At 46.3% G+C, this 14,450-nt stretch overlaps 2 protein-coding genes across 6 annotated transcripts in view; one reads left to right on the top strand and one right to left on the bottom strand.

Moving 5' to 3' along the window:
• Window positions 1-1,689, bottom strand: part of SRRD (SRR1 domain containing) — a 55,080-nt gene extending 53,391 nt beyond the window's left edge. The window contains exon 1 of the mRNA XM_040351247.1: window positions 1,489-1,689. The gene's annotated coding sequence lies outside the window, so the exon portion shown is untranslated. The remainder of the gene's footprint in view (window positions 1-1,488) is intronic.
• HPS4 (HPS4 biogenesis of lysosomal organelles complex 3 subunit 2) overlaps window positions 1,291-14,450 on the top strand; it is a 71,928-nt gene continuing 58,768 nt past the window's right edge. For 2 of the 5 annotated variants that reach the window (XM_040351191.1, XM_040351225.1), the window contains exons 1-3: window positions 1,555-1,641; window positions 5,711-5,785; window positions 10,116-10,257. In XM_040351191.1, the coding sequence (XP_040207125.1) occupies window positions 10,220-10,257 (38 nt within the window). In that variant the 5' untranslated portion in view covers window positions 1,555-1,641; window positions 5,711-5,785; window positions 10,116-10,219. Of the gene's footprint in view, window positions 1,378-1,497; window positions 1,521-1,554; window positions 1,642-1,678; window positions 1,703-5,710; window positions 5,786-10,115; window positions 10,258-14,450 lie in introns of those variants that run through there. The other 3 variants (XM_040351200.1, XM_040351216.1, XM_040351207.1) reach the window with 3 other exon arrangements.

Consider the following 14,450-nt stretch of genomic DNA (forward strand, 5'->3'; position numbering starts at 1 on the left):
GAGGGGGGAAAGGGAAGAGAAGAAAGTGAGGGGGGAAAGGGAAGAGAAGAAAGTGAGGGGGGAAAGGGAAGAGAAGAAAGTGAGGGGGGGAAAGGGAAGAGAAGAAAGTGAGGGGGGGAAAGGGAAGAGAAGAAAGTGAGGGGGGGAAAGGGAAGAGAAGAAAGTGAGGGGGGAAAGGGAAGAGAAGAAAGTGAGGGGGGAAAGGGAAAAGAAGAAGGTGAGGGGGGAAAGGAAAGAGAAGAAAGTGAGGGGGGAAAGGGAAAAGAAGAAAGTGAGGGGGGGAAGGGAAAAGAAGAAGGTGAGGGGGGAAAGGGAAAAGAAGAAGGTGAGGGGGGAAAGGAAAGAGAAGAAAGTGAGGGGGGAAAGGGAAAAGAAGAAAGTGAGGGGGGAAAGGGAAGAGAAGAAAGTGAGGGGGGAAAGGGAAGAGAAGAAAGTGAGGGGGGAAAGGGAAGAGAAGGAGGTGAGGGGGGGAAAGGGAAGAGAAGAAAGTGAGGGGGGAAAGGGAAGAGAAGGTGAGGGGGGAAAGGGAAGAGAAGAAAGTGAGGGGGGAAAGGGAAGAGAAGAAAGTGAGGGGGGGAAAGGGAAGAGAAGAAAGTGAGGGGGGAAGGGAAGAGAAGAAAGTGAGGGGGGAAAGGGAAGAGAAGAAAGTGAGGGGGGAAAGGGAAGAGAAGAAAGTGAGGGGGGGAAAGGGAAGAGAAGAAAGTGAGGGGGGAAAGGGAAGAGAAGAAGGTGAGGGGGGAAAGGGAAGAGAAGAAGGTGAGGGGGGGAAAGGGAAGAGAAGAAAGTGAGGGGGGGGAAAGGGAAGAGAAGAAAGTGAGGGGGGAAAGGGAAGAGAAGAAAGTGAGGGGGGGAAAGGGAAGAGAAGAAAGTGAGGGGGGAAAGGGAAGAGAAGAAAGTGAGGGGGGAAAGGGAAGAGAAGAAGGTGAGGGGGGAAAGGGAAGAGAAGGAGGTGAGGGGGGGAAAGGGAAGAGAAGAAAGTGAGGGGGAAAGGGAAGAGAAGAAAGTGAGGGGGGAAAGGGAAGAGAAGAAAGTGAGGGGGGAAGGGAAGAGAAGAAGGTGAGGGGGGAAAGGGAAGAGAAGAAGGTGAGGGGGAGAGAGAGGAGCAAGGGGGAAAGGGGGAGGAGGAGCACTAAAGGAAGGGGAGAGGTGAATAGGCAGAAGAAAAAGTCTGTACACGGAGACACATTTATAACACACTGCTCAGCTTTCTATAGGTCATTAATCTTCCTGAATAGGTGTGTATGCATACTGAGCTCTCAGGCCAATCTGCGCTCCCCTGACATATGCGGACTGTCCTGTGTATTCTCGTATATTACATGGCATGTGTGTGGAGGGGAAGAAGCAGCACGTGCTCTCTAGCTCCGTCCTCATATACAGGTAACAGAGGGAGATCGTCTATATATACGAATGGGGAAAGGATTGACAGTAGGGATATTCCGGGGATCATTGAATGGGTCCGTCTTGCGTCTTTCCAGTCCGCTGACTTACCTCTGCGTTCCAACAGCAGTCAAAGCGGAAGAGTATGTGCGTCCCAAGCCTCGCTCCTCCCCCTGACGTGTATGTGGTGCGCCGTGTTTTTGGAAAGTGAGAAGGAAGCGGGGAATGTAGTAGATGTAGAGTCTGAGGATAGAGGAAGAGCAGGTAGGGAGGAGAGGGTTGTTGCCTCTGTATAATCCTGTCATTGTACGAACCAGAAGAATAGGTGTGTTATTGTAGAGCAGTTAGGACAAGTGTTCAGTGGGTGTCTATGCTGGGACTTGTGGTTCCACTGCAGCTGGAGACTTGCACAGATAGGCTATTCAGGGAGGCAGTGTGATAAGAGTAGCTCAGAGCACCCCCCTCCTCCATTAGTCTCTTCCCAATGTCTGATTCCTGGGCACACACATTTGTTAGTATTGGAGAATGACCCTGAATCCTGCCCACTGACACAAGGAATTGCTTGCTGACAGTTCCCCCATTAGCATTCGTGTAATGTCATTAAGACAGTGTTTCTCAATTCCAGTCCTCAGGCCCCCCCAACAGGTCAGGTTTTCAGGATTTCCCTCAGATGAAAAGGCTGTGGTGATTACTAAGGCAGTGAAACTGATCAAATCACCTGTGCAAAATAATGGAAATCCTGAAAACCTGACCTGTTGGGGGGGCCTGAGGACTGGAATTGAGAAACACTGCATTAAGATGACTGGCAACAAGTAGGTAGGGGCCCATTAACACCCAGCAGGTGCATTGCACAGCCTTGCCCTATGCATTGCGCAGCCTTGCCCTATGCATTGCGCAGCCTTGCCCTATGCATTGCGCAGCCTTGCCCTATGCATTGCGCAGCCTTGCCCTATGCATTGCGCAGCCTTGCCCTATGCATTGAGCAGCCTTGCCCTATGCATTGCGCAGCCTTGCCCTATGCATTGCGCAGCCTTGCCCTATGCATTGCGCAGCCTTGCCCTATGCATTGCGCAGCCTTGCCCTATGCATTGCGCAGCCTTGCCCTATGCATTGAGCAGCCTTGCCCTATGCATTGCGCAGCCTTGCCCTATGCATTGCGCAGCCTTGCCCTATGCTTTGAGCAGCCTCGCCCTATGCTTTGAGCAGCCTTGCCCTATGCTTTGAGCAGCCTTGCCCTATGCTTTGAGCAGCCTTGCCCTATGCATTGAGCAGCCTTGCCCTATGCATTGAGAAGCCTTGCCCTATGCATTGCGCAGCCTTGCCCTATGCATTGCGCAGCCTTGCCCTATGCATTGCGCAGCCTTGCCCTATGCTTTGAGCAGCCTTGCCCTATGCTTTGAGCAGCCTTGCCCTATGCATTGAGCAGCCTTGCCCTATGCATTGAGCAGCCTTGCCCTATGCATTGCGCAGCCTTGCCCTATGCATTGCGCAGCCTTGCCCTATGCATTGCGCAGCCTTGCCCTATGCATTGAGCAGCCTTGCCCTATGCATTGCGCAGCCTTGCCCTATGCATTGCGCAGCCTTGCCCTATGCATTGCGCAGCCTTGCCCTATGCATTGCGCAGCCTTGCCCTATGCATTGAGCAGCCTTGCCCTATGCATTGAGCAGCCTTGCCCTATGCATTGAGCAGCCTTGCCCTATGCTTTGAGCAGCCTTGCCCTATGCTTTGAGCAGCCTTGCCCTATGCTTTGAGCAGCCTTGCCCTATGCTTTGAGCAGCCTTGCCCTATGCTTTGAGCAGCCTTGCCCTATGCATTGAGCAGCCTTGCCCTATGCATTGAGCAGCCTTGCCCTATGCATTGAGCAGCCTTGCCCTATGCATTGCGCAGCCTTGCCCTATGCATTGCGCAGCCTTGCCCTATGCATTGCGCAGCCTTGCCCTATGCATTGAGCAGCCTTGCCCTATGCATTGCGCAGCCTTGCCCTATGCATTGCGCAGCCTTGCCCTATGCATTGCGCAGCCTTGCCCTATGCATTGCGCAGCCTTGCCCTATGCATTGCGCAGCCTTGCCCTATGCATTGAGCAGCCTTGCCCTATGCATTGAGCAGCCTTGCCCTATGCATTGAGCAGCCTTGCCCTATGCTTTGAGCAGCCTTGCCCTATGCTTTGAGCAGCCTTGCCCTATGCTTTGAGCAGCCTTGCCCTATGCTTTGAGCAGCCTTGCCCTATGCATTGAGAAGCCTTGCCCTATGCATTGCGCAGCCTTGCCCTATGCATTGCGCAGCCTTGCCCTATGCTTTGAGCAGCCTCGCCCTATGCTTTGAGCAGCCTTGCCCTATGCTTTGAGCAGCCTTGCCCTATGCTTTGAGCAGCCTTGCCCTATGCTTTGTGCAGCCTTGCCCTATGCTTTGAGCAGCCTCGCCCTATGCTTTGAGCAGCCTTGCCCTATGCTTTGAGCAGCCTTGCCCTATGCATTGAGCAGCCTTGCCCTATGCATTGAGAAGCCTTGCCCTATGCATTGCGCAGCCTTGCCCTATGCATTGCGCAGCCTTGCCCTATGCATTGCGCAGCCTTGCCCTATGCTTTGAGCAGCCTTGCCCTATGCTTTGAGCAGCCTTGCCCTATGCTTTGAGCAGCCTTGCCCTATGCATTGAGCAGCCTTGCCCTATGCTTTGAGCAGCCTTGCCCTATGCTTTGAGCAGCCTTGCCCTATGCTTTGCGCAGCCTTGCCCTATGCTTTGCGCAGCCTTGCCCTATGCTTTGCGCAGCCTTGCCCTATGCATTGAGCAGCCTTGCCCTATGCATTGAGCAGCCTTGCCCTATGCATTGCGCAGCCTTGCCCTATGCTTTGAGCAGCCTTGCCCTATGCATTGAGCAGCCTTGCCCTATGCATTGAGCAGCCTTGCCCTATGCATTGAGCAGCCTTGCCCTATGCATTGAGCAGCCTTGCCCTATGCATTGCGCAGCCTTGCCCTATGCATTGCGCAGCCTTGCCCTATGCATTGCGCAGCCTTGCCCTATGCATTGCGCAGCCTTGCCCTATGCATTGCGCAGCCTTGCCCTATGCATTGCGCAGCCTTGCCCTATGCATTGCGCAGCCTTGCCCTATGCATTGAGCAGCCTTGCCCTATGCATTGAGCAGCCTTGCCCTATGCATTGAGCAGCCTTGCCCTATGCTTTGAGCAGCCTTGCCCTATGCTTTGAGCAGCCTTGCCCTATGCTTTGAGCAGCCTTGCCCTATGCTTTGAGCAGCCTTGCCCTATGCTTTGAGCAGCCTTGCCCTATGCTTTGAGCAGCCTTGCCCTATGCTTTGAGCAGCCTTGCCCTATGCTTTGAGCAGCCTTGCCCTATGCTTTGAGCAGCCTTGCCCTATGCTTTGAGCAGCCTTGCCCTATGCTTTGAGCAGCCGTGCCCTATGCTTTGCGCAGCCTTGCCCTATGCATTGAGCAGCCTTGCCCTATGATCTCTGTGTTGTTCAAAGCAAAAAAAAAAAAAAAGCTGCATATATATATATATATATATATATATATATATATATATATATATATATATATATATATATATATATATATATATATATATATATATATATATATATATATATATATATATATTTAGGGCCCATTTGTTCTGTGTGTTGTGATGACAACCACAACTTCGCACACAATTGGCTCACATCTACAAAGCAAGTGTGTTGTGTAGGGGTGGTCTTTCACAACACACCGTACCAAGTAAATGCCTTGCCATGTGTGCTATGACAGTGTGAATGGGCCCTCAGCCTTGTAAAGGAAAGAGTTTTTTTACAAATTAAATCAAATGACTCTGCTCAGTTTAATTGTGGCTGGGGGTCGTTGGTTCTATTATCTAATTAGGTCGATGATGATGTGGTTTGATAATTGAGAGAATATAGAGGAAGGAAGTGTGTAGTCACTGGCAATTATAACACAAGCAGCTGATTTTGTTCATCTGATGTCATAGTAAGGGTTGGGCATGCGGTGCACATTTCTATACCTTAATAAAATTCTGTATGATAAAGCTAGGACAGAGAAAACACAAGGGGTGATTTACTAAGGGGAGGATCTTCGATGAAAAAGTGTGAAAAGCAAATTCCTGTTCATCATGAATACTCAGTCACATGCACATGCTTGTTTTAGGGCTAGATATCTGAAGTGAATACCAGTCACGAGACTGGTACTTGTTTGCCACCTAGTGGTGTGTTTGGAATATTACAGGCTGAGTGGCAATGAAGAGGAGGGGGAGGAATCACGGGAATTTTGTCTTGTGATCATTGATCTGATCTTGAGTTGTCTTCTCTTCCTTTTGTTGTTTCCAGGCTGACCGGTTTGGGTGGATCGTTACAAAGTGGAGGAAATCCTGTGAAGGGAGCTGTGATCACCTATTGTGTGAGGTTGGTGCGGTATGTAAACTGTATTTTGGATGCCGACAGACAAGGAAAGGGGGGCAGCCTAATCACATGTGATCACTTGCTGGATGGGGGGGTTGGGATCTCATGTAAAGTTCTGTTCAACTTACTATGAGGACACGGCACAGGTGTATACTGGATGATGGCGGCTGTACATTCAGGATCTCAGTCTCTTTGGTGGTATGAGACCCTGTAATGGCAGTTCGCAAATGATCAGATCTCTAGGTTTGCAGAGAGCAGTCTTATTTGTATAGCTAAAGAAAATCTGATCAATTTATGTCATTGTTCAATTAAAAAAATAGATTCTTTAATCTATGTAAGTTAATAGAGTGGTTGTAGTCGCTGATCAGGATAAATATTCTGTTTCCTGTTTATAAATGCAGTAGCATTTAGATGAATGCGTGTTGACATGTGTTTTCTATGCATTTTTACTCTTAGAATTCAGAGTTGATAGAGTTAAGGTGGCCATTGATGGATAACATTTTTGGCTGCTTCAGCACAAATTTTCGATCCATGTGTGCCGCTGTAGTTGATCTATCGAATGACTCCTGTTCAACCGCCCTGTCGGAAAAAAGCCGCTAGATCATTTTTGATCTGTGTACTCTGACAGCAGTGGAGTTTCCAGTTTCCCCGCTGTCAGAATACAATAGCGCACCAGGGAGGATTCGGGAATCAATTTGTATTTTTCGCTCAGCCCGCTGGCTAAGCCCAGGTTCACACTGGGTACGATTTGGTACGATTTGAGATGCGATTTCACATGTCAAATCGCATCTCAAATCGGCGGCAATTGTCGGCAATGGCACTGTCCTAATCAGTGCGATGCCGCATCTGCGGCGCTGCACCGATTTCACCGCGATTTACATTGAACACTGCACAGATGTCTCTAAAATCGCAACTGCGAAATCGCGATTTTACCGCGATTTTGAATTCGCAGCAGTGTGAACCTAGCCTAAACGAAAAAAAAAAAAAACGGAACAATGTATGGCTGGCTTTAACAGTCATTGACCAAGGCTTGTTAATACCTGTTGCCAATGTATCAAAACACATGTTGTGGGTTTTTGATTTGCTGCTGTTGACTTCTATAGGCCTTGCAACTTACTAAAATGAAGTAGGGACATATATATATAAAATTTATTTCTATTTATTTTTTAAATGGGTTGAACCCATGTATTTTAGCCCATTGTAATACCTGTGTTAACACGCAACAGTGTGATTGGGGCCTCTGAAAATGTTTCTGTTTTCGTGCAGCAAAACAAAATTTTCTGCATTGAAATGCATGTCAAACGCAAATTCATTCTTTCCTTTGGAGATGCTTCACATCTGTACATTGTAGTTTAGGCCCCTTTCACACATGAGTCATTTGAAGTGTATTTCCAGAAGTACTTTAAAGGTTAAGTTCACCTTCAGGAACCTGTTACATGTTCCACCTATTTATTGTGTAACTTGTTCCCGCTGATGCATTTTCTTGCCTAACAATGGTCTCCTCCCCCGAGTAATCTGCTTTTAATTGGCCTGAACAAAAATGCTTACTCTTGAAACTGTATGTACAAACACACTTTAAAAAAATAAATAAACATGAAAACCAACAAATAAGCCATTGCTCGAATATGAACTTAGCCTTAGGCTGGATTCACACCTATGCATTCTTGGTGCTTTTTGCATGTTGCAGATTTGCACTACAGAATGTGTTCCGTAGGAAATCACGTTAAAGCATTTGTAAAGTAATTTTTTTTACTTTTACCTACAGGTAAGCCTATAATAAGGCTTACCTGTAGGTAAAAAAAATCTCCTAAACCTTTACGGTTTAGGAGATATTCCCCTCGCAATGAGCCGCTGAATGCAGCGGCGCATGTGCACAGGGGATTTTCGACTTAAGGCCCGGCAGCCTCTGGACCTTGCCGGAAAGAAGTCTCCCGCGTGCATGCGCGGGAGAGAGGACATCATGGCTCCAGCCACTTAAATGCTGGATCTGCAAAAACCCGGAAGACACGCCAGTTTGGGGGCAGCCACAATAAAAGAAGATTTTTAATTTTTTTAAATTCCCCTGTAAGATTTTTGACCAGTTCACTTTAACTTGGCTCTCTTTAGCGGTTTATACTTACCCTTAGTTCTCAACATCCACGTCCATTAACCACTGTGTAGGAAGGGAAGAGCTGTGTAAGCTAAGAGTTACTGGAATCCTAGCTTGTACAGGTCTATGGCCTCCCTTGTGAGAGCTCTGTCAAAAAGGAGAGAGTCGCATGTTCCTCCATATTTGGAACATTTGGGTATTTCCCTTGGTCTCCCAGCTGTAAATGGAGCATAGAAAATGTGAGTATGTGCTGTGGAAGGGGGATTCCATCAAACCAGTTGATTTGCCCTGAATGAGAATATCATAGGTTTGCTTTATATGTTTTAGGGAGATTCCAGAGACACGTCATTCCTGCTACATTCTTTGTTTCATTAATAATCACATAATCCAGCAGAAAGACTGAGATGTTCTCCTTTGTGGTCCTAGCAGATGGGTGTGTTTGGGATCTGCGGCTTGAGAGGCCTTGTCCACAGAACTCCTGATAGCTGGTTAATTTATCCCACTTATACAGTTGTGATCAAAAGTTTGCTTACCCTGGCAGAAATTGTGACATTTTTGGCATTGATATTGAAAATATGACTGATCATGCCAAACAACTCTTTTATTTAAAGCAGGGGTTCACCCCCAAAAAAATGTTTAACATTACATTCAGCCGAGTTGTCATAATGACATTAGGCTTTTTTTTTATTTCATTGCCGTACATACCGTATTTTCACCGCCGCTTCCAGGTATGTAATCTGCGGGACTGGGCGTTCCTAATTGATTGACATCCTTCCGACCGGCGCATACAGCACGTCACGAGTTGCCGAAAGAAGCCAGACTGCGAGTCTGCTCTATACGGCGCCTGCGCACCGACGTTCAGCTTCTTTGGGCAACTTGTGACGCGCTGTATGCGCCGGTCAGAAGGATGTAAAAAAAAAAACGGCCTAATGTCATTATGACAACTCGGCTGAATGTAATGTTAAAAACAATTTCTTTGGGTGAACCCCCGCTTTAAGAATAGTGATCATATGAGGCCATTTATTATCACACTGGGGTTTATTTACTAAAGGCAAATCCACTTTGCACTGAAAATGCAGTTGCTGTAGATCCAAAGGGGATATGCAAGGGAAATTAAAAAAAAAACAGCATTTTTGCTTGCACGTGATTGGATGATAAAATTGGCAGAGCTTTCTCCCTCATTTCCGAGCTGCTTCCCCCTCATTTCCGAGCTGCTTCCCCCTCATTTCCGAGCTGCTTCCCCCTCATTTCCGAGCTGCTTCCCCCTCATTTCCGAGCTGCTTCCCCCTCATTTCCGAGCTGCTTCCCCCTCATTTCCGAGCTGCTTCCCCCTCATATCTTCAGTGACTGCAATTCCAAGCGCACTTTCAATGCAGAGCGGATTTTCCTTTAGTAAATCAACCCCATAGTTGTTTGTTTCCTTTTTAAATCATCATGATAAAAGTCACCCAAATGACCCTGATGAAAAGTTTGCATCCCCTGGAATGTTTGGCCTTGGTACAGACCAGTGCTCAAGGCGCTCCCAACAGGTCATGTTTTCAGGCTCTCCATTATTGTGTGCAGGTTATTTGATTAGTTTTACTGCCTTGGTAATTACGACAGCCGTTTCATCTGAGGAAAATCCTCAGGTTAAAAATGGCAATTAAAGCCTAATTTCCCACATGTGTGGCTTTTTGTTTACCTGTTGCCATGTTTCGTTTTATGATTGTGACATTCTATTATGACCTACAGTTACAGAATATGAATCCCATAAGAAACGTGTTTTGCCTATTCGCATTACATACTGTATACAGTAAAACCTTGGTTTGAGAGTAACTTGGTTTGAGAGCGTTTTGCAAAACAAGCAAAATGTTTTAATACATTTTGCCTTGATATACAAGCGATGTCTTGATATAAGAGTAGTGTCATGTCACAACTGAGTATAAAAGAGAAGAGAGGAGCCTCTAAGTGTAGCAATATGGTTGCATTTAATGAAGGTACAACATTTAGCAACTTATTGCTACACTTAGAGGTGCCTCTCTTCTCTTTTATACCCTTTGATATACAAGTGCTTTGGGTTACAAGCATGCTTCTGGAACAAATTATGCTTGCAAACCAAGGTTTTACTGTATTACCAATTCCCCAAGGGGATGCAAACTTTTGAGCACAACTGTATCCACCAGATCAGTTCTTGGTGGATTACATTTTTACCGCAGTTTGCGAAAGACTTTACGTTGACGGTTTTAACTGTGCTTGCCTTTGCAGTTGAAGTGGAGGGTATGCTCCTGCAGAACGAATGCTGCATATTTGTCACAGTGAAGAGTTAGTGGCTGTGATGGGATTTAGTCACACAACTGTCCAGTAACTTCATGGCATCACCCATTGCAGAACCAAAGCCGACATTATGGTGAGTCTATGTATTACAGAGCATTTCTTTCACTTGCTAAACCATTACTTTTTGAAACATTGTATGCAAAGTCAGGTTTACTTTGAAAAGCTTTATTATTATTATACAGGATTTATAAATTGCCAGCAGTTTGTGCAGTGGGGGGGGGGGGCACAGCACAGTTAAACTAGCCTTACACATATAGATTTCTTTTGTACTGCATGCAGGCTGAATGAAAGAAATCTAACAGATTCTTACATCCAAGCTCACAGCACACATTGGTAAAGGCACTGCCGCCTGTCATTACCTGAACAGTGCCTCAATGGATGCAGACAATGGTTAGGCCAACAATTTTCTAACAGGCTCCTTCAACAAAAATTGATTTGTTCAAAACAGAGTGGTGGCAGACCATACATGCTTAAATTTCAGCTTAGCCAGCAGGAATCGGCCAATATTTGAACAGTGTATGGCCAGCTTAATCATTTCCCACCTGAAGGATGTGATATGACGTCCTGGGCTTGAATTGGAGACATCTGGATGATGCCTGCAGCTACTGGCATCATCCAAATATCTTCCTTTTCAGCCACTGATTCCCTCTAAGGTAAAAGCCATTCTAGAGGCTAATTAGCAGCTGGATTACTTTTACAGGCAGCAGGAGGGGCGTGTGTCCATCACAAGCCCCATTCCCCCCCCCCCCCCCACCGCCTGTCGGCACCACTCTGGCCTCTCCCATGTGATCGAATCCAATGTGGCAGTGGGCTACCACAGAGCTGCATATGGTCTCCGGACATTTCTATGATACTGGGAGGCCAAAAGTTTTATTTTTTTACGCCTGCTTTCCAAGGTAGAGGAAGAGATTTGGGGTCTTATAGTTAAAGACCCCAGATGTCTTCATAAAGAGGACCTGTCATGCCTTATTTCTGTCACAAGGGATGTTTACATTTCTTGTGATAGGAATAAAAGTGATAAAAAAATAAAATTAAAGGGACATTGTAATATATTTTCTTTTTTTAAAGCGCCCTCATCTGCAAGCAGAAGCGAAAGCATGTGTAGGTCGCACCCGCATATGTAAACTGTTCGCACCACATGTGAGGTATTGCCGCATATGTTATAGCGAGAGTAATAATTCTAGCTCTAGACCTTCTTTGTAACTCTAAACTGTTAACCTGTAAACATTTTTAAAGTGTCGCCATTGAAGATTTTTAAGTACTGTCGTTTTAACGCCATTCCAGCGTGCGCAGTTTTAAATAGTGGCATGTTGGGTATCTATTTACTTGGCGTAACATCATCATTTTACACAAAAGTTGGGTTATATTGCGTTTTTTTTGCATTAAAATTCATTAAACTGTCTTTTTTTTATTTTTTTATTGTGTTTGAAAAATCACTGTTCAAATACCATGTGACATAAAAAAATTGCAGTGATAATTTTTGGGGCATCTGAGTAATTTTCTGTAAAAAAATAAATAAAAATACAGATTCTAATATGTAGGAGAGAAATGTCAGAATTGGCCTGGGTGGGACGTGGTTAACAATTCATGCTGAGTGGATTAGGTGGGCCCTGCTTGAGAGAATTTACAATCTACAGGGAAGTAGAAGTTCTATAAAAGGTAATAACTGTGGAGAATGAACTGGTGTAGAAAGTAGAGGTTCGGTTTTTAGGTAGAGGTAGGTTGGGCTTCCCCATTTAAATTAGTTTTCAGGGATAACCTAGAGGGAGAAACAGTAAAGCCCTGTACACACGGCCAAGAATCTCGTCAGGAAAAAAACGTTTTTTTCCTGACGAGATTCTTGGCAAGATGTTCTTGCCGGCCGAGTGTACACGCTGGCCATTCAAAAGAACTGCCGTTCAAGAACGCAGTGACGCCATCGACTACGACAAGCATATGCTCGTCACATTTGATGCCGTCGCCGCCATCTTGCTACACCCTAACTATGCCTAGGAAGCTACCGCGCATGCTGCAAAGTCATTTCGAGCATGCGCGGGTTTCCACAGCGACAGGTAAGTATACAGACACTCAGGTTTCTCGGCCGAGAATCACGACGAGAAAATAGAGAGCAGGTTCTCAATTTTTCTCATCTAGATTCTGGGAAGTTTTCTTGACGAGAAACTTCAAAGCCTCATACACACGTACGGTTTACTTGGCAAGAAAGCTCTGCCAGCAGTTTTCTTGCTGGTTCTTGCCGAGAAAACCGTGCGTGTGTACGAGGCTTAAGAGACAGCCGGACAGATTTGGTTGAAGAGTTCCAGAGGCAAGGCTCTGGAGAAGTCTGGATCTTTGCATTGGAGAAGGCGATGAAAGGAGCTAAAGAGCTGGAGGTGTTTAAGGGGAGCGGAGATGAGTTTTTGGGTGATATTTTGGGATGTGGTTGGTGATGTAGCTGGGGGTAGAGTTGTGGATGGCTTTGTATGTTTGTATTCAGAATTTTATGTTTGGGGGTCCCCCAAGGCTCTGTCCTTGGACCCCTTCTCTGCGCCTCTACACCTCCTCACTTGGTCACTTGATAACCTCCCACGGCTTCCAATACCATCTCTATGCTGATGACACCCAAATCTATTTTTCTACTCCTCGCCTCACTCCTTCAGTCTGCTCTTGCATTACTAACGGACATATCGGCATGGATGTCGCACCACTTCCTTAAACTAATAATGCAACCCCTGATTCTAGTCTCTAACCTGTCCTTTCAGCCCCAAATCCAATTGTTGTCAAAAGCTTGTAGACTTCACCTCCTTAACATCTCTAAAATATGCCCCTTGTAAAGGTAGCTGTGACATCATCGCTGTGCTGTACATACTGCCTGTTCAGAGAGCAGGGCTGTGGGGAGAAAATTACAGGCGGGTTCAGCTACAAGACCAATCACCCTGCACAAAGATAGAGAGAGAGAAGTAGTGGCTGTTCTGTAATACAAAAGGCTCTTGCCACGTACAGGAGCTGTTCCATGCTGGATTACTCCACAGATCTTCAAAAAATACACCAAGGACACCTAGTAAGAATACACATGGCTATTGCATTTAGAAAGGGAGAAGTTTTGCCGCTCCAGGTGGGATATGTCCTTGTAATGATTCTCCTCATAGAAGCCGCAGGTGCAGGCAATGCATATAGCAAGGTAGAAAAAAATAGATATTTTTCTGGACAGCCGCACTCCACACAATCGTTGCCTTTATTGGTAAAATCAAAAACGGCACTACATGCAACAGCAAAGTGGACAGCTGACGCGTTTCACACTATTCCTAGTGTTTAATCATTGCTATGATTAAACACTAGGAATAGTGTGAAATGCGTCAGTGGTCCAGTTTGCTGTGGCTTGTAGTGCTGTTTTTGATTTTACCAATAAAGGCAACGATTGTGTGGAGTGCGGCTGTCCAGAAAAATATCTTATTGCATTTAGAAAGTAATAGTTTAGCCTGTATTTCAGATTTAAAGTCCAAGTTCTCCTAGGCAGTCAAGGGTCCCCAGGAGGTAATCAAGTTATGCAGCTTTAAAAAACATTGGATAATGTAAACACATTACCTGTAGGCTATTTACTTCCCCCCCCAGAAGCCTGGCTGAAAAACTCCCACCTGAGCCCAATGATGCTGTAAGGGGAGAGAGCGTATGCATGAGAATTCTAACAAGGAAGCACACTTATTTCACTGATGCTTTTGGAAAACAGGCCATTCCCCAAGAGGCTGGCCAAAAAACTCCCATCTGAGCTCAGTGACGTGAGGGGGGGGCGTATTCATAGGGATTCTAAAAAGGAAGCGCTCTTGCGCCACTGATTCTGGGGAAAAGTGCACTCGCAGAACAACACATTTGCAATTAGACTGTAAGGGATGCTTCTGATCATGTGACACCCAATAACAGTGGTCACATGATTGGTAAGAGGTCTGTGCTTCCTGGGGCTAATACTCAAATGACCATCATGAGGGGGCAGCAAGGTGTTAAAAACAGCGCAGCTTTTTATTACCTCCTGGGGCGCCATGACTGCATAGGCTGTTTTCTTTAAAAGGTGAACTTTAAGACGACTTCTGCTAGCTAACCCCCTTAAACCACTTAAGGACCGCCGCCTGTAAATATACGTAGGCAGAATGGCACGGCTGGGCAGATGGACGTATCGGCACGTCCTGTACATCTACCCAGCCGCGGGTCAGGCGCCCGCGACCCAGTCCGAAGCTCCGGGACCCGCGTAACCGATTGCCGCTGGGGTCCCGCGATCGGTCCCCGGAACTGAAGAAC

Source organism: Rana temporaria, chromosome 1, assembly GCF_905171775.1.
Source record: "Rana temporaria chromosome 1, aRanTem1.1, whole genome shotgun sequence".
Lineage (NCBI taxonomy): Eukaryota > Metazoa > Chordata > Amphibia > Anura > Ranidae > Rana > Rana temporaria.